The sequence below is a fragment of the Canis lupus genome, chromosome 23 (genome assembly GCF_003254725.2).
Source record: "Canis lupus dingo isolate Sandy chromosome 23, ASM325472v2, whole genome shotgun sequence".
NCBI classification, from domain to species: Eukaryota; Metazoa; Chordata; class Mammalia; order Carnivora; family Canidae; genus Canis; species Canis lupus.
Genome location: NC_064265.1, coordinates 8,279,444 through 8,306,961, shown reverse-complemented (window position 1 = coordinate 8,306,961; position 27,518 = coordinate 8,279,444). Strand labels below are relative to the sequence as shown.

Sequence of the window (27,518 nt, the reverse complement as noted above, 5' to 3'; positions counted from 1 at the left end):
TCTCTGCTCCACTTACAAAAATATTGCTCAGGGTTGTCCACAATGTATAGGACAGGGTAGGTGGGGAGGTACCAGAATCTTGGGAGATTTGGAAAAGATACCCCTCCCATACAGGAACTTACCCCGGGTCCCAGGACAGTCCATTTAGGAGAAACCCACAGTGTCTCCAACTAGGTCCTGAGCTTCTGAAGGGCAGAAATGAAGACCTATGCTGAGCTCCAGGACCATAGGACCATGACAGATTAGGCACTCAGCCATTAACAATTGCATGTGTACCCAACAGGAACTCACGGCCCTGTAGGTGGAGAACACCACTGTATATATTTCTAATTCCCATGAAAAGAAACTTCAATCCCCTGACATGTGATTAAGAAAGACAACAGGGTAGTTTTATTATTATTATTTTATTTTCATATACAAAAAGATAAAACTTGAAATAGCTCTAGATTTTTCCTCCTATTCTGTTGGGGTGTGGCTGCTTCTTCACACAGGGGGAAAAACTACATTCACATCGGTTTATTTGAGGACCCAGTGCAGAGTTCAAGCAGCAAAACCCCAACTTAGCAGATCTAATTTCAAACTTGACACTCATTTCTAAAATTACCACAGTAAAAAGGAACAAAGATCCACTGCAAATGAATGAACTATGATACAATGTTCTTTCCAAAATGTCTTCATTTTGCAACTGTAATTACATGGATGTCTGCTTTAGGCCATTTTAGATGTGTGCGTGTATATAATATATATGTATGTGTGTGATATATATATTTATATATATATCAGCACACTCTTCAAATCCAGACAGGGTAACAGCAACAAGATTAACTCTGTGTGTGTGTGTATGTGTGTGTATATATATATATTTTTTAACATGATACTTTAGTATAACTTTTGTTAATTCAGTAGTACAAGCTATTTCTGTTCTACAAAATTTTTATTTTATAGCTACAAGGGTGAAAAGTGACCTATTACATTTACATCTCACATATCCTGGTATACAAACAGTACTTACTGAATTTGAGCCAAAAACTAAAAGTCTTTATTTTTAGCACTTGAAGAGCTTCCTCACTTCTACAGCCTTAAAGTCATATACTAGTCACATTTCCAGAGTTTGTAATTACTCATTGTTTTAAACCGCAAGAAACAGGTGAATCCAGACTTTTAATTACAATTGTTATATACAAGTTAGATAACACAGCTCAGTAAGACTTCACTATCCATCCTAAACCCGACATACATATTCTCCACTAAGTTAGACGAGTCTTAGGGTTTTCCTTCTTTTCCTTACACATAATGTACAAATTTAGAAGTAGCTCGTAAAACTGATACATAAAGATGGCAAATGAGAGGTGACATTTTCTGTTGGTTCCAAAATTCATCCTGCAAAATTTGTATTCTGCTGTGTTCTTTAACTGTGTATCTGTTACATGCAGAAGCTCTTTTCACAAGAATTGACATCAAACTCAATGTAAGTTAAATTTACAGTACTGTAAAGTTACTCAGATTCAAGGACAAATGTGGAAAAATATTAACAGGTGAAAAATTCGGCCCTTTGACGCTACCACTAAGATCATGTCAAATTCATAAGCAGATTCTTTTGTACAGTTGAAAAATGGCATTGTGTGGATTTGTGGTATGGAACTGAAATCTAGAAGTATGCTTCTATTCTGCGGTAACCCTCACCCTCAATTCTTAAGTACCACCCAATTTTCTTTGCATTTTTACAGAATTCTAGAAAAAAAATGGGGGGAAAAAGCTGCTGGCATTTTAGCAATCCCTCCACTCACAGGAGGTCTTAACACTTCCAGATGAGGTCTCCTAAGAATATCTTTGTGATCACTGGCTCTCAGACGGCCTTTGACAGTGACCTGGACACTTTCCAAATCAAAACCCCGATGTTGCCTAATCTTTCCTACTCTCATCTCTGTCACTGCTGGTAACATTTGAATGAGCGCATTTTTCCCTTAATGGAGAAATTATTTGGCTAAACATACACTTAGCTTGTGGCAGTGCTCTGAGAAAACCCCACTTGGGCTAAAGCACTTGCAGGGACTGAAGTCAACAGTCCACTGATCAGGGCAGAGACCAAACACTCTGAGGGCTGATCAGAACCCACTGGGAACATACTGACCTTGGCATCCCATGGTCAGCAGGACAGCCCAGGCAGGCATCCCACGCTCTTATGGCTGAGTTACCACTTTTTATCTTGGTCTGCCATCTATGCCCCAGAGACAAAAATTCAGATGTGGTGACTGCTGGTTAATTAAACTTTTTGAACTGGTAAAAAAGGCTCTTTAAAAATATATATATATATATATATTTATTTAAAATACATCAAAATGACAAACAGCCGTATCCCGCAAGGCCTAATTTCACAGCAACATATGCTACAGACATCTTCCCAAAATGCACAGTGGTGGATGGTGGGTTTTTTAATCCTGCCATTTAAAGGAATGTTCTACACATTTGAGTTGTAGTGACTGGAAATGTGTTACAAAGAGCTCATCTTTGGAACTGATTTGTGTGCAAGACCAGCCAATTGAATCACTTTGCCTATTCAGACTCGAGAATACTGAAAATGGCAGAATTCAGAGAGGAACCCAGGAAGCACCGTTCAGATGACACTCTAGACCTATCCCACCACAGTGCAGTGAAGAGCTTGCCAGAAGCCCCCTTTTCAGTCCTTGGGAAGAGTTTAACTTTAAAACAAATAAGTGCCCGTACTTGGCAGGGTTCCTGCATGTGTATGTTACAAGCCTGCAGTATCGAGAGGACCCAGATGGTGACACTGTTCAACATGAGGTCTGAGGTAACTGGTTCTTCAAATACCTGGAGCATGTAACTGCATCCAGAAATTACAGCTGGGAAAAAGGAAAAAGGTAGGGTTTTGGGCTAGAAAAGACAAGTAGAAAAAAGCTTACAGCAGTTGCTTTTGGGGGAAGGCAGGTGACAAAAACAAAGGCACAACAAAATTACATTCCAAGACACGTGGCTGGAAAGCAGAGAAATGTTCTTTCACAGGGAGCAGGGAAAGGAATGACAGGCTAGTTCCTCGAGTGCTACTGGACCTGCTGAAACTATATTTATCCAAAGTACAAAAGGGGTCAAGTGTAAAACTTCACTCTGAACCAAACTGAAGAAAAACCACAGCTCGTTTAAAATGACACATCAGGGATTCTCCTGACAAAACTGTCCCAACCAGTATAGTTCTGAGTGCAGCAGCCCAGGGCCGGGGGACAGGCCTTCAGCTGGGCCTCAGGACTGGCAGTGACGATACAAAGAATCAGCTTCATCGTTCACCTTCCCTGTATCGCACCATCCAAAAGGCTCACCCAAATAGCCATCTACTCTCTACCCCAAAATAAAAAGGCTAATAACATGAAGACCACCTCCCATATCGTGGTAGTCATGCTGACCTTTTTAGGAAGAGCAGGAAGGGCTATGTGACAGCTGGAAGATGCCCTCTGGTATGGGGCTCTGAACTTCCTCAGAGCACTCCTGGTTGGATGCAATAGATGAAAGCAGGGAGCTGCCCCAAGCACTCGTGTGTCCAAGAGGCCCCAACCAGAAAAGACACAATGTGCCTGGCAGCTCACCATTTAAGTTGATTGCTGTGTCCACACACCACCCTCCTATTCTGAATAATTAGTCAACTGGAAATTCTGTCCTGAAAACTGGAAAATTTGGTCCTAGATAATTCAGTTTTGTGGATTCCTCAAATCACCAAACTCTCATTATAACTGTTTATAGCCTGAATCTTAATCATCCCAACCTGCTCCAATCTACACTCCCATATGATTTCTGTTCCTCAAAACACCCTCATATGACTACATCCTGTAATAGGAATTCACAAACTCATTTCTAACTTCAGAACGCTTTGTTCAGAAGAAATCTCAGGAGGAAGCACAAATGTAAAACACACCGCAGGCTCTTCTTGCCTCTCCTCAGCCCCTTGCCACCCAATCTGCAGGGAGCTGAGCAGAAGCATCACTGTCCCTCACAGCTTCAAGTGGAGTTTTGGCCAAACAAGACCCATAAATGGCCTCCCATCTGCCAGTGTATCGTGAGAATCCATATGAACACTAGGTAAAAGCTCCACACCACTCACACTCCAGTGTACATTTATCCTGAAAGGTAAAGCTCATTAGTCTGATTACAAAATCATTCCCATTCAAACTCACTAGACTTTATAAAAATAATCTGTGGTATAAAACAATCTCCACACTGTGCAGAAGAATCTGTCAGGTGATATAACTAAATATATATGTAGAGCTATAGATTTTTTTAAAGTAAAATTTCAAGTGTCATATCTCTATTATATAACCTATTCTTTTATTTACAATGCTACCTAACAACATTCCAATGCAAACGTGATTGGGAAAAACAGAATGATCCTGTGCCCAACCAATAGCAGAAATTCCCAGGACTCAAGACAGAACTCATCCATTTGTCAAAACAAAACAAAGCAAAATACAAAACACCCATCCTCACCTGCCTAAAAAGCATTAGCTAATAATGGGTCATACTTTTCATAACTGTGAGCTCAAAAATGTAAACTTTGCAAATAAATGTAACACTTTCCCACGGATGTCCAGAGAGCCTGCGTTTGAATAATCAACTGCATACACATGTGCCCAAGCGTATACTTCTCTGGGGTCCTGTGGTTGGTGTGCAGTGGCTCTCAGAATTGTGTAGGCCCCAGACAGTTCAAAGATACTCCCAGAGAGGAAGGGCAGCACAGGGCCCATCACCACATACTGGCATTTAGAGACTATGCATTTTAATTCATGAGGAAAAACCACTTGTATTATCTCTACAAGCTGCCATAGGAGCAAATAAAGTATCACTGGTTTTGGCACTACAGGGATACGTGGAGTACCACAATCAAAACATCCTCCTTCATTCACACCTGGAAGATATGGTCACAAAAATGTAAAAGCTTGGTACAATTTAAATAGTGGTAAATTATCTAAATTCAAAATCCTGTTCAAACCAAAGTTTACAATGGCCCCCAAATGAGTATAAAATAGAAATACTCAAAATATCCCTCTAGAGAATTTGGACTTTTATTTGATGAGTTCATGGGTCTCTTGGACCCACTGTTTTTAAAATGTAGCTGAGTCAGCTGAATTAATTTCCAAGGAGGCATTTTAAACTTCAATTTCTTTTTGCTACAAAACTAAGTCATTATCTTAAAAAACTTTTCCAAGCCTTCTAAAGGTTTGGGATACATTCATAGGTGGATTGCTGGTTACAAATCATCTACCAGGAATCTTACTTAAACAACTATGCATATAATCCTGAATTCATTAAATCTAGACTGAGAAGATAAACAGTTCATCAACTGAATTACTAGGCCTGTTTCTTTACCTAAAACATTACTGTTGATCAAGATTTAAACTCGTCATTACTAGGTTGAACACTTATTAGCTACTGACTATTTTATTAGTTCAGCTTTTATAAACAGCCCCTAACCAAGGAATTCATGGCACCCAAATGAAGAGAAAAGGCCACCTTGCCCTCTTTCCTTTCTGGCTGCTCACCCTGGATGGGGGGGTAGGGGGGAGTAGGGGGTAGGGTGGATAGAGGAGTAAATTCACTGTGCTTCTTGGAAAGGTGTGGTCTAGGGAGCCCCCAAAACGTGAACCAGGCCTGGCTATCTCTCCAAAGATGAACCATTAAGAACCCAAAAGGCTACTGAGATAGCTGGGACTAACAATCAAACTGAGTTAGCTATAGGAAATTATTTGCAATTCAGATACTGATCTAGTAAGCCAAGTTCTCAGGAATAACTCTTGGCCGTTCCACTTATAGTACCAATTCTAAAAACTTACATACGTATGCTTACTATATTGCTAAAAACCACCAAATCCTTGTATTACCAGTATGTGCTGAGAACTTTACACTGCATCCTATAAAAGGCAAAATTCCACTTTTAAGAGGGCCACCCAGTCTGCCTCTCTACCCTTATGGCTCAGAGCATAGGGGCCACATAACAGGCCTGAGCCCCACACAGCACACATACACACACAAAGGCAGCCAGGCTTGCCACCAAAGAAACACCACACACACAGTTCAAGTATTCCGTGCAGGGTGTCAGGGTAGCAGGGAGCTCAAGAACATGGCAGCTGGAGAAAAAGGTGACAGAGCGGGAAAGTGCTGATCACCTGCTTTGCTTTGCTTTTTAAAGCAAGGCATGCATGACCAGCCATGACAAGAAGACTGGAGAGATTCTTAACTGGGCTCAGAATATGGGAGTAGGGGGCTCAAGCCACTTGAAGATGTTCAAAGCTAAACAAAATCTCTCTTGTCCTGCACACATGCCCAAGTCCAGACGGGAAGAATTCTGGGTCAGAAGCAGCTGGCACACATGGGGAACTCCTCCCCAGGCATCACTAATCCCTTTGGGCACTTACACCTACAGAGCCATGTTGAACAACGAAGGACAAGCAGACCATGTTGAAGAGTGACAGCTGATGACAGGCCGATGATGCTCACCATTTCCCTTCACAGCCACATCTTCCTTCCTCCTAAGGATGCTCCACCTATAGCCCTCACCCTGAGTACCTCACTCAAAGGACTCCTGGGAGGGACCAGTGGTCCCAGGAGAAAACCTGGCTGATGCCAGCCCCTAAGGACTACGTCCAAGGCCTCCTCTGGACCGTCATCAAGAGTTCTTTGCAGGACACTGTTAAACCATGGCCTCTGTTCCCCACTTACCTCCTCCTTCTCTTGATCATTCCTGTATTTCTCTGGCTCAGTGTATCTTCCCAGTGATCACGGGTATTTCCAAACAGAACACATTCTCTCCCAAAGCCCACCCCACAGCCAGGAGCCTGTGTGGATAGAACACTAGAAACGAAGGAGCAAGGATCCTTGGCCACCTCTCTCCTCTGGCTTGACCACTCTCCCAACCTAGATGCCTAGATGGGGCAGCCTCTCCCAGTAACAGGCAAAATGATGTTCAACCTCTACCAGGCTGCTACAAGAGCTGGAGGGGGAGGGGGGAAGCTAGTTTTCTGAGCTCCCCAGAGGTGGACACAACATGAAATCTTTGTGGAAAAGAGCACAGACAGAGGCCCTACAACCCAATAAACACAAACCAGTTCTCTAAATGGTTTGCTGCTCCCCAAAGAATACATGACAGCACACAGACAAAAGGGTCTGGTGCAAAAGACCCATCCCAGGCTCCCAGGGGCATACCCTGGAAAAAGATCACCCACCTTCTTCTGCCATCAGCAGCAGGCAGGGATATTGCCCAATGGGTGCATTTTATACCACAGCACAAGGGAGAGGCAGCCTGAAGCCCAAAGGACTGGCGCTCCTCAGACTCCCCTCACTGGGCCAGCCCACACAGGAACCATCTCCAGACACTTCATTCTGGTGCCAAGACCCAAAAGCTACCAGAGCAGCTGAGCACAAGGTCGGCAAAGAGGGAGCCCATCCAGATAAAAGGCCTGTAGGCCAATAGGAAGGCCAGCCCCATCTGTACTGCATCTGGACAAGCAGGTCCCACACCAATGCCACAGCTCAACCCTCCACAGCCAGGCCAAAAACTTGTTCTCACAAGAATCAAGCCAGACAAAAAAATCATCCAGAGGAAATCTAAAACCAAATGGAGAGGCAGGGGTTTAGTGTTCCACGATGGGCAGGATGAGGGATCTGATCATTCCTGTGGTGAATCAGCTACATCTGTTAGTGGTTTATTTGTTGCCGAGGTTGAAAAGCAGATGCTAGAAAAGTAGAGATGCACTGCCTGAGGTGAAAGCTAAAGAAATTAGATATGGCACTTTTCAATAAATATTTTAAAGCTTTTTAAAGAAATAAGTGGAAAAGAAAAGCAACTGCTGTAAGGCCTGTTTTGCTGTTAAAAATTATTCCGAGGGAAGAAAAATACCACAGCACAAAATAATTTAAAAAAAAAAAAAAAAAAGGAAAAAAAAGACAACACAGCTTACCCAACAAAATCTTGTCCCTGTAACCACCTTGGCCAGCTCACAGCTTGACCTTTGAAACAAAAACTGAGCTCTGAGAGGGACACTACTCACCTCTCACAGTACCCTGTGCCCAGACATGCAGTAAAGGGACGCAGCCAAGGGGCAAGCCCCAGACGCACACAGTGTGCCCAGTGGGGAGCAGGCACCCTCATACTGTGATGCCAGGGTGCCGTGAGAACTCTCCACTCTCTCAAAGACTGCCCAGAGTCACAGTGTGGACTCATGGAGACACTACCGGCCTCCTCCGCCATCGCTGCTGCTTAAGGAAATTTACCTCCAGCACGTCTAAGGGCCACCATCTGGCCAAGTTACAGTGGGGTTACCTGTCATTCTGAACACTAACCAATCCAGTTGAGGGAAAGATCTAAACCTCCATGTAAGTCAAGAGGAGGCACTCCTGTCCCGTTCTCACCCAGGTCAACCTCTCCCCATCGCTCACTGCCTCACCTACCCTCAAGATGAAAGAGATCCAGTTTTTAAATAAAAGTCTCAAGAAACCCAGAGGGAAAAGCCTTCATAAACAAGAATGATGAATGCCCAGACGGCCCAGAAAGCCAATCTACAGTTGATGACAATTATTTACAAGGGGGCGTTATCAAACAAAAATGGTAGCACTCCCTAGAAGACTCAAACTTTTTTTTCTTTTTCTCTATTTCTTTTAAACTTTCTTGTCATAAAAGCCAACTTACATTAAAATATACTTACTACGAGACAACACAACTAATAAAATATATAATAAAACTTACACAAGTAGAAAATTGAGGTATTTCTGGTTTGAGGTGGTCTGTGGTCGTGAAGTTTTAATTCTTTTAACTTTTCAAAATTTAAACCTCGGAAGCCACATTGCAAAGCATGTGTGTCTATGTGGATGTATGTTTCGTTTTTTTAAAAAATTTGCATGTCTCATAAATTAAAAAAATTCAAATGTTGAAACAGCAGCATTAGGAACATTCACTGACTAGAGCAAGGTTATGGCATAATAGAGAAACGGTTTTTGAATATGCACCTCTTTGAGGGGTCTGGAGAAAGCCATGTGCACGAGCCACAGAAAGGGGCAGCAATGTCACCACACAAGGCAAAGCTTGCACTGCAGGACCCTCAGGTCTTCAGAGCAGCAGGCGTGGCAGCCCTGCCCAGGGAACCCTCTTAACCTGGCTGTGCAGGGCGCCCGTGGGCATTTCCCTGAACTGCTCTGGGAGGAAGCAGTGTGTTATAACTTCTTCCTCCACTACAGATAATTACAGCATTGTCTTATGAAGAATATGGTCACTAAGCCATGATGATTTCTACCCTTACCTAACCTTAAAATTAGGGCAGAGAAAATGTTTCGTCCAACGCCCAAGCCCAAGTCAATGGGAAAAAACTGGTCAGGGCCAACAGACGGGTCAGAGCCACACCTGCTTTCAGACTTTCTCCAAACCCCGCTCTTGCTGTTAATGCTCGGCCCCCCACACAGTCCTTCCCCACGATTCCTGGTTACCTGAGAAGTAGCATCTTAGCAAGGGATGTTGCTCCGAATATGCCCAAGTCCAGTGTAGCTCTGCTCCAAATCCCATCCCCAGCTCTGCCCTCCCCTTCCAACTCCGGTCCAAACCATCCTCCTTCTCATCCCCGTTTTTCCTCAGTCAGGACAACACCCGTTAATCCGTGAAAGACACATCTGCTGTTTCTGAAACTCACTGTCTAAAAAGGGAGAAAAACAATAAGGGGGAGTGGGGGGACAAGGGCTGGGGGGACTCCTCCTCTGAGGAAGGTGTGTTCTTATGTAACAGTCTTCAAAGGTTCCTCTAGGTAGAGTTTGCAGCATTAAGTTTCCTAAGACAGGAGATGGGTTTCTTTGTGTCACAGATTCTGAGACAACAAATAAAGAGAAAGCGGGAAAAATGAACCCCAAAGGACAGGAGGTGGCTGAGGCTCTTCAGCATGGCGCTGGTTCTGCATTCACAGCTCAGCACCTCAACGCCTGCTGACGTGTCCGCTGTTTGCGATACAGTAGAGCAATGTGCTGGTAAAAACTGATCCAATCCAAAAAATAATATTAATAATAATAATTATAATAATTATAATAATAATAAAAAGTCAAGGTAAAATAGCAGCTGCATTTTATGTGTTTGTTGGTGTTATGGGATTTCCAAAACAAAACACAACTTTTTTTTCTTTCCTCTTCAGATCCACTCGTGTCCTGGGCTTAGATGCTCGACTCCTTAGGGGGCAGGTCCACATTGGTGACGGAGGTCACCAGGGAGACAAGACAGTCCGAGGTAGTGCCGTTGACCGACCTCCTGATCAGGGCCACCCGCTCCTCCACGCAGCCTGCAGACAGACGAGCCTCGGCATCATGGTCCCAGCACTCCTCGATGGTCACGCAGAGCTGGGCCAGGCCCTGCACATCAGTGAGGATGGGAAAGGACAGCCTTATGAGTGCCCCACAGGGAAGATGAGCACAGGGGACAGGCCAACCTGAGGATGTCCCTGAGGACCAGACAGAGCCCGCTAGCCCCAACCCTGGGCAGAGACTGTGGGAATCAGTGGCCTTCCCTCGGGGAGGCCACCATCCCGAGCCCACTGGCCTCCCTCCACAGGCTTAACGGAGGGAGAGATGGAGTGGGGAAGCCTGCTCCTCCCAGGGCAGACACAGCTGCTTGCCTTGGGGCAGTGACATTTAAACAAACTCTCTCATGAATCCTAATCATGTCAGGGCTCACAGTACAGGTTCAGTTACAGTAGGGACCGGAGGAGGGCTTCCTCCCACTGTACTCCCCACAACCCCGGGGCCCCTCCTGAGAGTCCATATCACATGGTGTAACACCCTATGCTGGCACATACACAGAATGGGACCAGGAAAGACAAATGCCCTTTTCTCTGGCCTCTCAGTGCTAGGCCACACTGAGATCTCTCTGGACCTTGGGCTCCTCATCAGCGAACTGGCCCAGCCACCCCAGTATGTCTGCCCTGGGAGACTGAGAAGGTCTGAGGCAGAAGGTCCAGACTCTGGCCCAGTCTCTGTGTCCACAAGTCTGTCTTCCCCATCTGCAGCCCTCCAGCTGAACTTGGTCCCACCAGCTTGACCCCTGATGGTGTGCATGGTAGACTGCTAGCGTCCAGTGGCCTCAAGACTGTCCTGTGACTGAATGAACCCAGAGGTGACCAGGGGGAGCAGATCAACAGAGCTGAAGGCAAGTGTCCTTCCAAGATAGGGAACAGTTTATATGGCTGGGGTCTTTATACAATCTCCCCAGACTGGAGGAGCCAAGATGCCATGTGGCTTAGTCCCGGAAAAATAATGAAGGCAGAGAAGAGAGAATATTTAATCAGGGCTAATCCATACTAAACATTTATATGACAGGTATCCTGCCAAGCAATTTACAATGACCAGTTAAATTTAGTGTTACCCTGAGAAGACAAAGGCTCAAAGAAATAAAACAATCTGCTAGAAGCCACCCACCTACTAACTGGCAGATCCAGGATTCAAACATGTCAGGCCCAGACCCAATGGGTTCCCCTCCACATAGCGGCAACACGGGCCCTGATGAACTGTCACGCCCCATCAGTTCTGGGCCCAAACCCAGAGCCACCTCCCTGCCGAGACTGGAACCTCCCCAGACCCTTTCCTGGTAGAAGGGAGGCCTCTGAGCAGGGAGGAGATGAGGAGACTACCCTGCTGCCTGAGGCATCCTCTCTCTCTCTGTCCACACCCCCTTGATCGCCAGTCTTTGTCACACAGCAAGGGCCTCCCCTCTCTGCTCCCCAGCAGTCACCTGCCACCCAGGCCCCTCACCGGGTGCTTCAGCCAGTGATCCTTAATGGTAGGCCGCATCTTCTTGTGCACAACCACCTCTTGCAGCTCCTCCAGTGATGGGTGCTGGCCAATCTCTTCCTCAAACGGCAGCATGTACTCATCCACGGGTCCTGTGGGTGACAGCGAGCCCAGCAGGGTCACCACAAGGGCTCACTGTTCTTCAACCCACACCCTGGATGCTCGGGGCTCCCATCCCACTCACCATCTGCAGCCTTGCAGCGGGACACAAGCTCCCACAGCACCAGCCCCATGGCGTACATATCAATGCGCAGGAAGGCATCTCTCTGGAAGTTGATGGCTCCCTCAAGCACCTCAGGAGCCATGTACCGCCGTGTGCCCACCTATATGAGGACAGGGGAGGCATGCACAAATGTACTCACTGCTGGACACAAGAGCCACCTCCTGAGTGTACCAGAAAGGGCCAGGATGGCAGCATCAGAGGCCACGACCAGGGATGACAACCCCTTGATTCGCCATGTTCACGGGAGGTCACAAGAGGTCATGGTGTACATGTTATGCCTCAAGGATAATTTAAAAATATCACACACTTAAGACCACAGTCATCTAACCTGGAACTGCTGCCTGTTTGCTCCATCAGCACCACAAGGGGCTACCCAGATGGCATGTGTTTTACTAAGATGAAGATCAGAAACAGAGGGCCTGAAGAATACTTAAAAATATTTATAGCAATTGTCTTAGGACGGTTTCCTCAGGTTTAAGTTTCAGTTACGTTTTCTCGGGCTTGGGTTTCTTAGTATAGTTCCTTCTGTTTTACATTGTTTAACAACTCCACTAAAAGAAAAACATAGAGCCTACAAGGGCAAGCACCAACCCCAATAGGGAAGCTGTGCCTGTCTGACTGACTAGACTTTGAGGCTCCATGCCCTCCAGGCCCTGCGTGACCCATCGCGAAGACCAGTGTTATTCCTGGAGTTTTCAGACAGCTCCAAGCTCACAGTGACCTTTGCCAGCCGGCACCAAAAGGGCAGCATGCACCTCCATGCTGGCACCCCCCTGCACCCCTGGAGGCTCAGTACCTGCCCGTGAGTGTCCCCCGGAGGTTTCCCTGGCTCAAACCGAACAGCCAGACCAAAGTCAGCCAGCACGGCTGTGAGGTCACTCTTGAGCAATACATTCTTGCTTTTGAAGTCCCTGTGGAGACAAGTGGACCAAGAGGAAGGTGAACACCCTGGTCCTTGCTCCTGGCCTCCCACCCTGACCGCCAAGATCCTGGAGCCCAGGTCTCCCAGCCCCCAGAGACCCCAGACCAGGCCACCCAATCCTCTCTGGGGAGCAGGGTCTATCCCAGAGCAGATAGGCAGCTTTAGGACACCCTCCCACCACCCTTCACCCCTCTCGATGTGAGAATCTCTCACCGCACCTCTACCACTGCTGTTAAAGCCACACCTACCACAGTGGCTGGCCAGACCCCATTCCAATCCCTTCAGTATAAAAGGCCAGCCTCAAAAAAAAAAAAAAAGAAAAAAGGCCAGCCTCTGCATTCTTGGAGGGGGCAAAGTCAGGCATACTGACCCAGGATTAAATCTTCTGGGAAAAATGTACACTACCCAGGACATGAGTGACAAGTTTAATGAACTTGCCCAGGTCTCCGTGCAGGCCCCTGCGGGGCTGGCGCCAGGGGAGAGCAGGGTACTGGCAGGTACGTTCAGCTCTGCCTCTCATAGCAGAGGTATGTTTGGTCCTCTATCTCCCCATTGTCTGTGTCAGTCTCCCTGTGAGGATTAAGCTCAGCGAGTAGTAAGCACACATGCTTGGGGCCATCCGGCACACGTCCTGTGCACTACTGTTAGGGTGAACCATACAGAAGAGTCAACATTCAACCATTTATGACCTACAAAAACTGCAACTTCATACCGTCAACCTTAAGTGTCACTGACGATATTACCACAGGGGCCCTCGAGCTTTGAATCCTGGAGTCCACAGCCCATTCCCCTCCCTTGTAGGCAAAAAAAACACACTAAACTCAGTATGATGACAAAATACTCAACTTCCGTACACTACTATTCCTCTATGCAACGAGGCCGGGAACACACCACCTGTCTCACAGACGACAAGTGTCTAAGACCTCTCTCTCAGGTGACAAGACTGACACAGCCTGGTGTTTCTACGCCTTCAGAGCAGTGCCTCTGTTTAGTGAGGACTACAATGACCAGTTAATACAGTGGTCTCAAGGTGTAGCCCCAGAACCCCAGAGTCCCTGACACTGTTTCAGGAGAACCGCAAGATCAAAATTACTTTCATTCATGATCCATTATTTGTCTTTTTGTAAATTCACTATCTCAGGAGAAGAGTTTTCCAGAGGCTACATACGTGTGACATCATCACTCTAACACTTAACAGCAAATATCAGTAGACGTAACCTATAAGCACGGAAGTTCTTTTTAAGAATGTAAAGAGATCCTGGGGCACCTGGGTGGCTCAGCTGGTTAAGCATCTGACTCTTGATTTCCACTCTGGTCATGCTCTCAGGGTCATGAGATCAAGCCCCAAGCTGGGCACATAGAGCCTACTTAAGATTCTCTCTCTCCTTCTCCCTCTGCCCCCCACCCCACTATGCACAGATGTGCACACTCTCTCTCTAAAAAAAAGGAAAAAAGAAAAATAAAAAGAACGTAAAGAGGTCCTAACCAAAATGTTTGAGAACAGCTGAACCAACCTTCCAGCCAAAGTAATGGAGTCAGCACTTCCTCATGCGGCCACTGGAGGGCATGAGGAAACCAGCTTTCAAGGCCATACCAGGCCCAGGACACAGGTGAAGGCAGGGGATGGGCCAGCTGGGCCCACTACAAGCTGCCAAGCATCTTTATGAAGCAGGGACCCCTCCCCAGCCCACCTCAAGCCCTGCTCTCACTCTCCAGCCCTCTCTGCAGCCCCACACCAAGTGCTAACCTAGGTACCTGTGGGCAATAGACGGCTTGTGGCCCTCACCACGGCACCACGGCACGTCCTCATGAAGGTATGAGAGGCCTCTTGACATTGTCTCTGCCACATGACACAGTTCATTCCACGTGATGATGTTCCCCTTGAGGTAATCCGTGAGGGAGCCCTGTAGGAGACAGCACAGAACTTGGGCACAGGATTCTGGGCTCAGTGGACCAACAGCAGGCCCCTCTCCTGGGAGACTGGTATTGATACAGAAGGTACGTGAGGCCAGGAAGGGCTGGGGGAGGGGGCATCAGAAGGTGTTTGTCATGAAGTCTCTGTGCTCATTCATAAGAATTCATCCCATAGTTCTCGTTGTGGACACTCTGAGTCTTCCACACTCAGGAAGGGTCCCCTTATGGTGGAAGGCCACCTTGTCTGAGGAGCCCCTGTCCACAAGCATGACTCACCTTGTCATGGAAGGCCGTGATGAGCCAGAGCTCCACCTCAAGGTTGGAGCCTCGCTTCTCAGCAGCAATGAACTGCAGCAGGTTCTCATGCTTCATGCCAGGCGTGCTGAAGATCTCCCGCTCACTCTGCCACGACTGCTTGTCCTAAGGCAGGGATGCGCTCAATGCCACTGCTGCCACCCACCCTGCAGCAAAACCGCCATCCCATGCCATCCGTACCACCCCTCCTCCCGACCTGCCCAGCCTCATCTCTGTAAGGGGGGCAAGCAGACAGCCAGGACTGAGCTGGCCCTGGAACACAGGCCAACGGCGATCCCAAATATCACTTAGGACTAGCACCTGATTTACAAACAAGGCCACTGAAGTCCAGGGAGGGAAGTGAGTGGCCCAGTGTCACCCACCAAATGAGACACAGAGCCAGCTCTGGCTCTGCCAAGTGTTCTGGGCAACTGCTGGAGTAGCCTGGTTTCTCAAGGCCTCTGCAGAACCGACATCAGAAACAAACCCCTGGAAACCAAAGCCCTACCCTAGCCCTACAAGAAAATTTCAGTGGGGCCTGCCTGCCTCTCATCCCACCTGCACAGGCCCAGACTGCCCTGGGGGGAGGACAGCTCAAGCTACAACAGAGGATGACCTGGAAGGCCCTCACACACTCACCTGGAGTGGGAAGATCTTGACAGCCACAAAGTCATTCATGAGCTGTGCCTTCCAGACACAGCCAAAGCGCCCCCGAGCCTTAATCTCCAGCAGTTGCAGAGGCTTCAGGCCCACCAGAGGGGACGGAGGAGGAGGTCCAGGGTCCTGGGGGACGTGGAGGACTTAAGAGGGTCTGGTCCGGCCACCCCACCTCTGCCCCTGCCCTGTGCCAGCCCTGTCTCACCTCGTGGATGTCCACATGGCCGTAGGGAGGCTTGCGATGCCGGTACATCCAGAAGGCCAGCAGGACGATGAGGGAGAGGCCCCCGATGGGCAGCAGCGAGTAGGCCAGCACCGTGAGCAGGGTGGGGGCTGTCGGGGGTGGCTCGTACGTGACTGGGGGACACACGGAGCCCTGTGTCATACAGTCCGCCCACCCACACACCTCAGGGGCCAGACCAGAGAGCCCTGCAGCCACTGCCCACCCAACTCAGGAGCAGTGATGAGCACTCCAGGGCCAAAGAGAGCCCCAGCCTGCCCTCCCACAGCCCTCACCTTCCGGGCCCCCAGCCTCCGGCAAGTGGGTGAAGCGCTCGTTGCAAAAGTTGCCTTCACAGCAGCAGAAGTACACCTGGGGGTTCTCCTCGGTGGCCACGCACTCCTGCCTGGAGGCACACAGTTTCCCACATACCCCTCAGCTGAGGGATGAGAGCCTCTCTGGGGCCTGCCCAGCGAACCCTCCCCATTGACAGAGAAGCTCATGGGAAACCATCAGGGGACAGTGTGAGCCCACCTCCCCTGAAGTGGGACCCAAAGTTGGGCAGGGACAGCCAAGGGTCCACACAAAGAGCCCTCCTTTGGACTGGGGCAGAGTACACACAGGGGCAGGAAAGCTAGGACCCTGGCACCATCCCTACTCGACCAGGATGTCTGGAGAGGCCCTTATCTCACCCTACCCTTAAATGCCAGGCTTGCTTTCACATCCTGAGGCCCAGAGGGCACTGCAGCAAGAGGCAGGCCTCCAGCCGGACTGGGGGGTGAGGAGGAGGGGAGGGCGGGCTCTAACACACCTGTCGTAGCAGTTGAAGTCGTCCAGCCAGCAGCCCTTCTTGACCAGCTCGATGGTGCCAGAGCTGTTGCGCCAGGAGGCGTAGCAGTGCAGCCGCTTGTCTTGCTCACCCTCGCAGCGTTCCAGGCCACTCTGGTTGGTGCGCTCCAGCTCCCAGTTGGCGTTGTAGTAAATGCACTCCCGAGTCTCGGCCTCCCCGCGCCCGGAACCTGAGCCCGGGAGGTGAGAGGACTGAGCATCCCACATACCTCTGCACCTATCTTGGGGCCCCTACCACCTTGAGGGAGGCTGGCTGGTGGGTGGGTGTCCGGCAGTCAGGCTGGTGGCCACACACACAGAAAGAGGCCCCACTGATGCCTGAGGGTCCTGAGTGGGGGCAGGGACTGTTTCCTCGCAGCAGCAGAAACAGAGGAGCCGTCAAAACCCCAGGGTACAGTAGAATCACTGTGTGTGGGGGCGGGGGGGTTTGCTAAAAACACATATTCTGGGTCCAGCCCATACTGGACAATTGAAATGGAGGCAGAAACTATATTTTTAACCACTATCACCCTCCACGTCCAGCCCTCTCCATCCCACAGAATCTCAGATGACTATGACTGCAGACCTCAGGGGACCATGTCTGGAGACACTCCAAGAGACAGTTTCCTGCTGCTGCTGTCTGCCTCACCCCAGGGAGAGGGAGACACATACTGCTGGTGTGTCCCCACCTCCCATCCAGACTGAATGGGATGTAAGGACCCTCCAGGCCAGTGTCCTTCCTGCACCCAGCAACACTACCTGGTACTCAGCAGGGCAGAAGAAGGTCCTAAGAATCAGGCCAGCATGATCAGGATAAGGCTCCCAGAGTCACCATGGGGGAATATGTGCCCCAAGCAGGAGGATGGCTGGCTAGTAATAAGCGGTGATAACAGATAATCCTCCCAGCTGGAGCTGGCCCCTTGAAGATACTCCCCACCATTCCTGTGCCTTCTTTCCAACCCCTGCATGAGTGCCATCCTAGTGGCCAAACACTTTGACCCCCGACTGCCCCTTCAAATACTTCTTTCCTTCAACCGTTCACCAAATCTACCTTTCTCACCAACCCCTCCCAGGCAACCTGTCCCAGCCCTCCCATCTGCCCCACTGCCCTTAATGAGGGCAACCCCCAAAGCCCTGTAATGAGAAGGAGGAAGGAGATGCCAAAGGAGGTTCCCAGGAAACAGGTACTCCTGCACCCTGACACCTGGACTGAAGAGCTCTCCAGAATGCCATTTGTGAGTGTCCTGCCATGGCCCCTTTACAGGCATACATGATCAACCTCGCTATCAAAAACCACACTGACACTCAAAAGGAAACTAGCACCAAGCCTCTCCACTCTTCTTGGGCCTACTGTGGACAAGTGACCTGATGCCACCCCCAGCTGGTATTCGTATCCCAGGAAGGAAGAAGGAAAGGATGGTCAGAGTCACCCCCATGGAAGGTCAGTCAGCCAGCCCACCAGCACATAGGAACCCTCTTCACTGTCAGCCTGAAAGGCTGGCTTGGAACAGCCAGGAGAGAAGACCCCACACCAACCCAGGGAAGAGCTAACTAAATGACCTGCATCCTAACAAACCAAAGCCTCCATCGTCCTTCACTCCACATCCGCAGTGGCCATCGCGAGTGAAGAACTTGATATGCCATGGTATGCTCAGGGAGAAGGATGAGGACTGGCTGTCAGGAAGGAAGGGCCCCCCATTGCAGATCATTCTTTAGTCATCCCACCCCTTCTGTACCTCCCTGCAGGGATAAGAGGCTCGCTCCTCTACAGGCCAGGGACAAGCAGCACATCTCAAAGCTCCAATGAGGAGGACTAAGGGTTCAGAATGTCATCCTATCAATGCCAGGGTCTAGCCATGGCTCTGCATCCAAGAATACTGGTAAGAAGAAAAAAGAGTGGCCTCCCAATGCCCCAGGCAGCTGGGACCCAGCCAGGTCCACAGCAAGGGCCCCAGGATCTACAAAAGGGGCTCATGCAAGGGTACACAATGGCTTCCCCCAGCCAGGCCCATTGTCAAGCATAAGGCTTACAGTTTAAGGGGAAAACCTGAAGGGATGGGGTGAGCTGCAGATATGGGTGCTGCCTACTCCTCAACCTTGCTTCCCCCACTGCCGTCACAGCACATTGCCAGGCCCTTGAATATGCTCCATTTCTGGGTTTGGCACAAGTTACTACCTCTGGTTGCATGATGCTCCCCGGGGACTTTCTCCTTGGAATGCCGGCTCTCCAGAGACTAGGCAAACATCTATTTCCACAGGTCCTTGTGTTTCATCCATCATCTAATTTACCACCTCGGGCAGCCCAGGTGGCTCAGTGGTTTAGCGCCACCTTCAGCTCCAAGCCTGATCCTGGAAACCTGGGATCAAGTCCCATGTCAGGCTCCCTGCTTCTCCCTCTGCCTGTGTCTCTGCCTCTTTCTCTTTCTCTCTCTCTCTCTCTCTCTCTCTGTGTGTGTGTGTGTGTGTGTGTGTCCCTCATGAATAAATAAATAAAATCTTAAAATTTAATTTAAAAAAATAATAATTTACCACCTCAAGCTGCTTAGTATTTTTAAAGGAATATTTCAGACATTCAAAAAGTGTAAAAATAATGTTAACCAAAAACAACCTCCAAGAAAAAATGTAGGGAATACTCCTATTGAGAAATAAAACATTATAAATGTACTCAATGATTACTTTTTTTTTTTTGATTACTTTTTAAATGTCAGCCTTCCCCCCATAAGCTGCAAAGCTAATAAAGGCAGAAGCCTTGACTATCTTGAGTGCTAGAACCAGTTCCAGACACACGACAGGTAGATGGACGGGAGGACCAATGGACAGGCAAGAGAACATGGTTATCACTTGGCTAGGGCAGGATTTGGAAGGAAGGGATGGCAGGAGGCATGGCCTCAAGGCATGGTCTTGCAGCCTAAGATGGAGGGTCCTCAAGGGAGGTCTTATTTCCATGCAGACAACAAGCAAAAAGCCCCCTGTGCAAGGTGAGGAGTCCCAACATCAACGGTGGCAAAAGGCTGGCCCAGCTCCTCTCCTCATGCCACTCACCAAGCAAAGGCCCTCTGGCCACTACCATGGGCAGGACCTAAGTGAACATGGCTAGGAACACCAAATTGCAAGGTTCTAAGGTAAGACCCAAGGGCTTGGGATGCAACTGGACCCCCTATCTAATCAAATCCTCCTACAGACAACCGAGAGTAAGGCAGCCTTGAGCTGGCCAGACTTGTTCAAATCCTGTCTCTAACACTCCCTGGTGGTGCAACCCTGGATAAATTACCAACCCACTCTGTGCCTGTTTCCTCGTGTGTGAAAAGGGGGTGGTAAGAGCACCTAATTCCTCAGGCTGTTCCAAAGCCAAATCAGTGAATGTGTTTTAAGAGTGGTTATGACCGTGCCTGGCACATTAGCTGTTACATCAGGAGCCATGCCCCTCCCTGCTCCCTATAACAGTCCTTCACCATACAAGCCCCCAGGAGGGCTCCCAGCCCACCAAGCAGGGATTGTGCATACCAATGCCTCCAAAAGCTCTGCACTCAGAGCTCATGGAGGACCTAGGGAGACTGGGAGACCATGCCTTTCCCATACCGCGCTCAGGCTCTGTTGCCAGCTGGAAACCCAGGGCCTCCCCCTTCCTCCCTCCTCCCTGGTGCTCTGCTTCTGCACACAGAGGCTATTTATAGCCTCTGGCAACACTCCAACCACAAGGCAGCCTCTGCCTTTTAATAGACACAGAATTCCTGCCCACGCATGCTCACAGGGCCAGGGCACCCAGGCGCAGGAGGCTCCCCTGACCCCCACCCACTCACCTATCCCAGCAGGAGAGGAAGATGTGCACCCCAGATGGGGTGCCTGCAGTCCCCCCTCCCCAATACTTGCTGCCTTAGGCCTAAGGGCAGCCTACCTCCCAGACACCTGGGCAAGTGGCTCACTCCATCCCTGAGCCACAGCCAACTCAACTGCTGGTCTCCAAAGGAACATGTATACAAGTGGCAGTGTCCAAAATGGCAGTCCCTAGGTTCCAAGAGGACTACCTACACCTTGTTGGAGAGAAGGTGCCAGTACTCTCCAAGCCCTCAGCCCAGGTGGGCAGAGAAACCGACTCCTAGACACACACCACCACTGAGAAAAGTAAAAATACATACTCCACTCTGAATCACCATTCTAGAGCTTGCCCTAAACAGACCAGTTTTGGTGCTTGAGGACAAGTGCTGGGAGGGATTTCCCAGTCCAGCTGGTCTTGGACCCAGCCCACTCTGTGCTGGGTAGAAACAGGGAAAGCCTACTGGGATCCTACCTGTGACGGACTGGGATCTTGCCTGTGATGGGCTAGAAGCACAATTGGGAGGATGCAAAAGTGAGGGCGATTAAGGCACAGCCTCAGCAGGAGGACATGGAGCTGGTGTGGCCATGCTTCCCCTGGGGTTCCCAGAGCTCTGGGCTTGGCGTGCATCTAGCCTAGCCAACATCTCCCAGAGGAGCTTTGAACCCCAGCAACCAGCAACTTGCTACACTCTACCCTCGGCTCCTGAAGCCCCTCAGCAGCCCCCCACCCTCCACAAGAAGCAGGTGCCCAGCCCCAACCACAAGGCATTGGAGGCCAGTGAGAAAGGAATGCCACCCACCTACCACATCTACCTCACCCCCCTGCTGTCAGCATGCCAAGGTGTACCCTCCTCCCAGAAGCCTCCGTGCCTAAGAAGTGGCCACCTGAGGCATGCGTAGTGTTCTCCCTTACTGCCCAGACTGCAGTCTGCCTAAAGAAGAGGCAGCTTTCCCCTAGCCAGTGGCCAGGCTCTGTTCCTTGGAGGCTCCTGCCTGAGGCTCCCCTAGCCCTGCCTTCCTCCAAGGGCTGACCTGCACTTAGCTGAGTACCTGCTGCCCAACAGCAGCCAAGAAGGGCCCAGAGACCCAAAGGTTATGGCTCCCAGTGACAGCATCTGGTATCGTGTTCATGACTCCACCTCCCCCACATGAGTAAGCAGGGTAAGGGAACCTAAAGCGGGAGAGGGGGGCAGATGGGGGAGGGTAGAGTGTGAGAAAGACAACCACAGACAGACACACACACACACACACACACCAGAGTGTGCACTCACTGTGGAGTAGCACAGATGGAGTAGGGCAGAAAAGAATCAGAATCCAAAATGTATATATACTTTCTCTTTTAACTTTTACATAAGAGAAGAACTCTTGAGTTATGTTTCTAGCAGCCAAACAATCTCTGACACATATGCTTTTTTTGCCTTGACCCTTTTTATTTGTGAGCCATCCAAATTGATACATATTTAACAAGCACATAGCAGGCACTAAACTAAGCATTTTACAAATAACTTAGTGGCGCTTGGGTAGCTCAGTCAGTAAAGCAACCAGCTCTTGATTTCGGCTCAGGTCATGACCTCAGGGTCCTGAGATAGAGCCCATGTAGGATTCCATGCTGGGCACCAAAGCCTGCTTAAGACTCTCTCTCCCTCGTAAAAAAAAAAAAAAAAAGACTCTCTCTCCCTCTGCCCCCACCTACTCCACTCCACTTAATAATAATAATTTTATTCTAAAATGAGACACAATGAGGAATGAGGGGATCCCTGGGTGGCTCAGCGGTTTGGCGCCTGCCTTCGGCCCACGGCACAATCCTGGGGTCCCAGGATCAAGTCCCACATCAGGCTCCTCCCTCTGCCTCTCATAAATAAACAAATAAAATCTTTTTAAAAAATTCTTTATATGTTCTTGGTAATGAAACTTTTTTTTTAAGATTTTACTTATTTATTCATGAGAGAGAGAGAGAGAGGTGGAGACAGGCAAAGGGAGAAGCAGGTTCCATGCAGGGCGCCCAACATGGGACTTGATCCCGGGTCTCCAGGATCAGACCTTGAGCTGAAGGTGGCGCTAAACCGCTGAGCCACCTGGGCTGCCCATAATAAAACTTTTCTAACTAGATAGTAACCCTCTTCATTTATTCATTTGCTCTTCACCAAAAAGGCCACCTGAGCTGATGCTAACATACATATACAACATTGCTTGTGGTATTTTCTGAATTTATCTTTTTCTTTTATTTTAAATCTTTCTGATCTTTTTTCCCCAGTTCAATCTAACACTTTGATCTAGAATTGAATCCTGTTTACATTCATGATTACTGCTGTTTACATTTGTTTTTTTCTCTATTGCTACCACCTTTGGATGATCTTTTGTAATTCTACATTTCAGCCATTCCAGTCTGGAAGGAGTGCGCTCTGTATCTATTCTATTACAAGCTAGCCTTTAAACTTTTATAAGTACTATTTATGCTAAAATCCTAAAGTTAATCAACATCTCTACCAACCCTCATAGGAACCTGTTTTAGCCCCAACTATCTCCTTCCAACCACACTTAATTAAATATTGGTGTTAAATACTTAATCTGCTATTGTTCTTTTTATCTGCCTCCCAAAGCAGATATGATCTGTGTTGCATATACCCCGTATTTTCTTATTTGTCCATACATTCATCAGTTTGCCTGCTTGGCCAACCCTACATCTCTGCAGTTTTTTCTAGGACCACTGTCCTTCCAAAAGAACATCCTCCTTCATTGAAGATCTTTTGGTAGAGAAGTTGTTTGATTTTCTGAAAATGTTATTTTGCCCTGTTTCCTAATTAATAGTTTATTTTTTAAAGATTTTATTTATTCACAAGAAAGAGAGAGAGAGAGAGAGCTCACAAGCAGGGGAGTGACAAGCAGAGGGAGAGGGAGAAGCAGCCTCCCAACGGAACAGGGAGCCAGATGCAGGGCTCAATCCCGTATGCTGGGATCAAAACCTGAGCTGAAGGCAGATGCCCAACCAACTGAGCCATCCAGGCACTCCCTAACTGATAATTTAAAAGAACATAAACTAAAAAAAAAAAAAAAAAAAAAAAAGAACATAAACTTGGGTCGCCTGTGTGTTTCTGGCATCCTAGGATCGAGTCCCGCATCAGGCTCCCTACATGAAGCCTGCTTTTCCGTCTGCTTATGTCTCTGCTTCTCTGTGTGTCTCTCGTGAATAAATAAAATCTTTAAAAATAAATACATAAAAAAGAACATAAGCTCTTAGGCTGAGTTATCTTCTCTTGTCATCTTAAAAATATTATTACACGGTCTTCTGATTTTTACTATTGTTGCTGAAGAGTCTGCTAATATTTGAACTGAAGATACTCTGTCTTTTCTCTCTAGCTATTTTCTTCAATTGTCTCTCTGCAGTTTCACTATGAGGAGCTGTGTGTCTAAGTATACGTTTAAGTTTATTTACACTGCTTGAAAAAATGATTTTGTCCAATGATTCACCTCTATTATCAATTCTGAAAAGTTCTTGGCTTTTTCAAATTTTTTTTTTTAATTTATTTATGATAGGCACACAGTGAGAGAGAGAGAGGCAGAGACACAGGCAGAGGGAGAAGCAGGCTCCATGCACCGGGAGCCCGACGTGGGATTCGATCCCGGGTCTCCAGGATCGCGCCCTGGGTCAAAGGCAGGCGCCAAACCGCTGCGCCACCCAGGGATCCCGGCTTTTTCAATTTGAGTATTGTTATCTCCCTATTCTATGATTCTGAAATTCCTATTAAAGTTTATTAGACCTTCTCATTCTATCCAGTATTTTAACCTTGCCTTTATATTTCCAATTCTGTGTCTAGGCACCATTATAGATAATTCCATATGGCCTAACTTCCAATTTATTAATTCTCTCTTTGGCTGTGTCTAATTTGCTGTTTAGCTCTTCTACTCAATTTATAAACTCAACCCATTTTTTTCATGTCTATAAGTTCTATTTTTTTAAAAAAACAACTTCTTGGTTGATTTTGATACTTCTGTTATTTGTCATACTCCAAACCCCCATTTTATAATTCCATAATGTAATTTCTTCAACATTTATTTCTGTCACTTGTTATTCTGATTATTTTCACTCATAGTATCTTATTTCCTGTGTGTTTAGAATTTAGGATTCTCAGAATTATGGGTTCTCTTTTTGAATACAGAGCTTATGTTCATCAGGCCTCTTCTCTGAGAATACTCTAAGGCCAAGTGTGGAGGTGGAGGAGAGACAACCTTCCAAAGATAATCTATATTTTTGCTTCTGCCCAACTTTCTAAGACACTATCAACTTGGAATCACTTTAATTTCTCAACTTCAAGTTTCCCAGGGAACACTTGTTGGCATAAACTTCAACTCCAAGCTTATGTAAGCACAAATCTATGGTTATACATTCTCAAGGGAAACCACCTGCCTCCCTATCAACCTAGGCAAAGACAATTTCATTATATACTCCCTTTGTCAGCAAAAGGATGTTTCTTCTAGTCCATACTTTCACTGAAGGTATAGCCCTATGTGAGTTTCATCATATGAGGACCTCAGTCTTAATTTTATACCTGATCTCTTATGTCTTACCTATTGCTACTAAACCACCCACATCTCTAAATTAAGGAGAGGCAAAGTCTCCCTGAGAGTCAATAACTTAAGCCTCCTCTTGCTTCTCCCTTACTTTCTTATATATGCAGCTATGCATATCCATTTAATTTTTAAGATTTTATTTATTCATTCATGAGAGCCACAGAGAGAGAGGCAGAGACACAGGCAGAGAGAGAAGCAGGCTCCATGCAGAAAGCCCGATGTGGGACTCAATCCCTGGTCTCCAGGATCACGCCCTGGGCCGAAGGCAGGTGCTCAACTGCTGAGCCATCCAGGCGTCCCTGCATATCCATTTTAAAAGGGTATTTATTATACCTTATCCATCACTTCTACTCCTCATGAAGACTTCATGTCTTCTATGAGGAGGTTTTTTGGCTATTTTACTTTCACTATTACTGCCAGAAATTTAAATGCAGTAACACTTTCCAAGGGTGACAAGAGCTCTATATGCCTTCACAAGCCCAGCCTAGGAACAAGGAATCAAGCCAGATCACCTCAATTCACTTCCAACTTCAACTCTGTAAACAAGTCCCTGGCACCATCCTCCCAAGAACAAAGTGTGAGTCCAGGGCCATCCTCCAGAATCCTTGCCTTTCTCCAGGCACCATCATATCTGTAGGATACTAGAGAAGAGCTTCCAGGTAAAGGTTAAGGATTATACACAAATATTACTTTTGCTCCTTCCTATAATCCCAAGAAAACCACAGCACAGAGAAGTTTTTAAAGCATAAACCCATAAAAACAAAGAGAACAGGAAAGAACCACAGAAATCAAATTCTGAAGCTGGAAAGCAGATTATACCAGTTGTCAATAACCACAAAGACTCCTGAGTCGGCTGTGGAGAAAGCTGAAAAGCAACATGATTTCCAACACAGGATCCTCCAGAACTCAGGAATTTGTGTCATGTCTCTCTCTGGAAGTGAGGTGAAGATGAATCCAAAGAAAAAAAGGCTGGCTAGATCCTCAGCGCTCACTACCACTCACCATGGCTGGGGCTGCCTTCCCCAATCCAATAGGTTATTTTCTAAAGAAGATAAAGAGTCTCTAGACAGGAAGGATTAGGAAAACTTGAGGGCACAGGTATCATACTAAAACAAGAAGAATACAGGACAAAATGTGGATTGCAGAAACTCCAGTTCTCCTCCAACCATGGCTCCCAGGATGTTGGTAGTCAGGCCTTACACCTACCCTCCCAGACAAGTCCCCAAAGAGAAAGCAGAAGACATTTCTCAGGAAAATCTGGCTAGCTTCAGAAATAACCCAAGCAGATCATCCTACCGTTGGCAGGTTCCACTCAGGAGCTCAGAGCTTTCAATCGGTATTCAGGTCCATCCTTAAATATGAACAGGTCAGGGCACCTCGGTGGCTCAGTGGTTGAGCATCTGCCTTCAGCTCAGGTTGTGGTCCCATTATATATATAATGAAATATGAATGTATATATATACATACACACATGTAATTATTATATATAATATAGTTATATATATAAATATATATGTGGACCCATTTTATATATATATACACATATATATATATATAATGGCAGAAATGAAAATCAACAGAAGGATTAAAAGATAATATTGACGTAATCTCACAAAGTCAAGTAAACACACAAAGATACAGAAAATAAGAGAGAAAAGAGAAAAGGAATCTAGAGGCTCAGTGCAGAAAGTTCAACACCTAAATAACAGGAGTTTCAGGAGGAAACAAAAGGGATGAAATCAAAGACCAGCACATGAAAACAGAATCCTTAGCAGGTCCCGTCACTATGAAATTTTACCACAGTGGAGACAAGAAAAGACCTCACAGCAGATGTCTATCAAATGAGAAATGTCACCTATAAAAAATTAGGAATCAGAATGGCTTTGAACTTCCTGCAGCCAATAATATTTAGAAGCTAGAATACAATGGGGCAGTGCTTCACAGTCTGGAGGGGAAATGATTTCCTATTTATAAGCCCATGCCCCATTAACTATCAATGAAATACGAAGGCAGAAGAGAGAAAATAAAGATCCAAAAACATACCTTCTGTTCATTCTTTCTCAAAAGGTATTAGATACTCTCCTCCAAAATGAGGAAGCCATCAAAAAAAGAAGATACAATAAGGATGCAAAAACCCAAAGATGCAACACAAAAGATAGTGATAAGTATCTTAAAGATGAAGAGCAAAGGAGTTACAGGGTGACAGCCAGACCAGGCTGGAAGCCAGAATCTACATGTGAACTCTGTTCAAACTGCTGGCT

The 27,518-nt window shown here is 47.3% G+C and overlaps 1 protein-coding gene across 3 annotated transcripts in view; it reads right to left on the bottom strand.

The window, feature by feature from the left end:
- Positions 1-385: 385 nt before the first annotated feature.
- Positions 386-27,518, bottom strand: part of ACVR2B (activin A receptor type 2B) — a 41,485-nt gene continuing 14,352 nt past the window's right edge. The window contains exons 2-11 of one of the 3 annotated variants that reach the window (XM_025461268.3): positions 16,856-17,063; positions 16,341-16,450; positions 16,030-16,157; positions 15,807-15,950; positions 15,150-15,293; positions 14,715-14,863; positions 12,834-12,948; positions 11,999-12,137; positions 11,776-11,906; positions 386-10,380 (exon numbers count right to left, since the gene is read on the bottom strand). In XM_025461268.3, the coding sequence (XP_025317053.1) occupies positions 10,186-10,380; positions 11,776-11,906; positions 11,999-12,137; positions 12,834-12,948; positions 14,715-14,863; positions 15,150-15,293; positions 15,807-15,950; positions 16,030-16,157; positions 16,341-16,450; positions 16,856-17,063 (1,463 nt within the window). In that variant the 3' untranslated portion in view covers positions 386-10,185. Of the gene's footprint in view, positions 10,381-11,775; positions 11,907-11,998; positions 12,138-12,833; positions 12,949-14,706; positions 14,864-15,149; positions 15,294-15,806; positions 15,951-16,029; positions 16,182-16,340; positions 16,451-16,855; positions 17,064-27,518 lie in introns of all 3 variants that reach the window. The other 2 variants (XM_025461267.3, XM_025461269.3) reach the window with 2 other exon arrangements.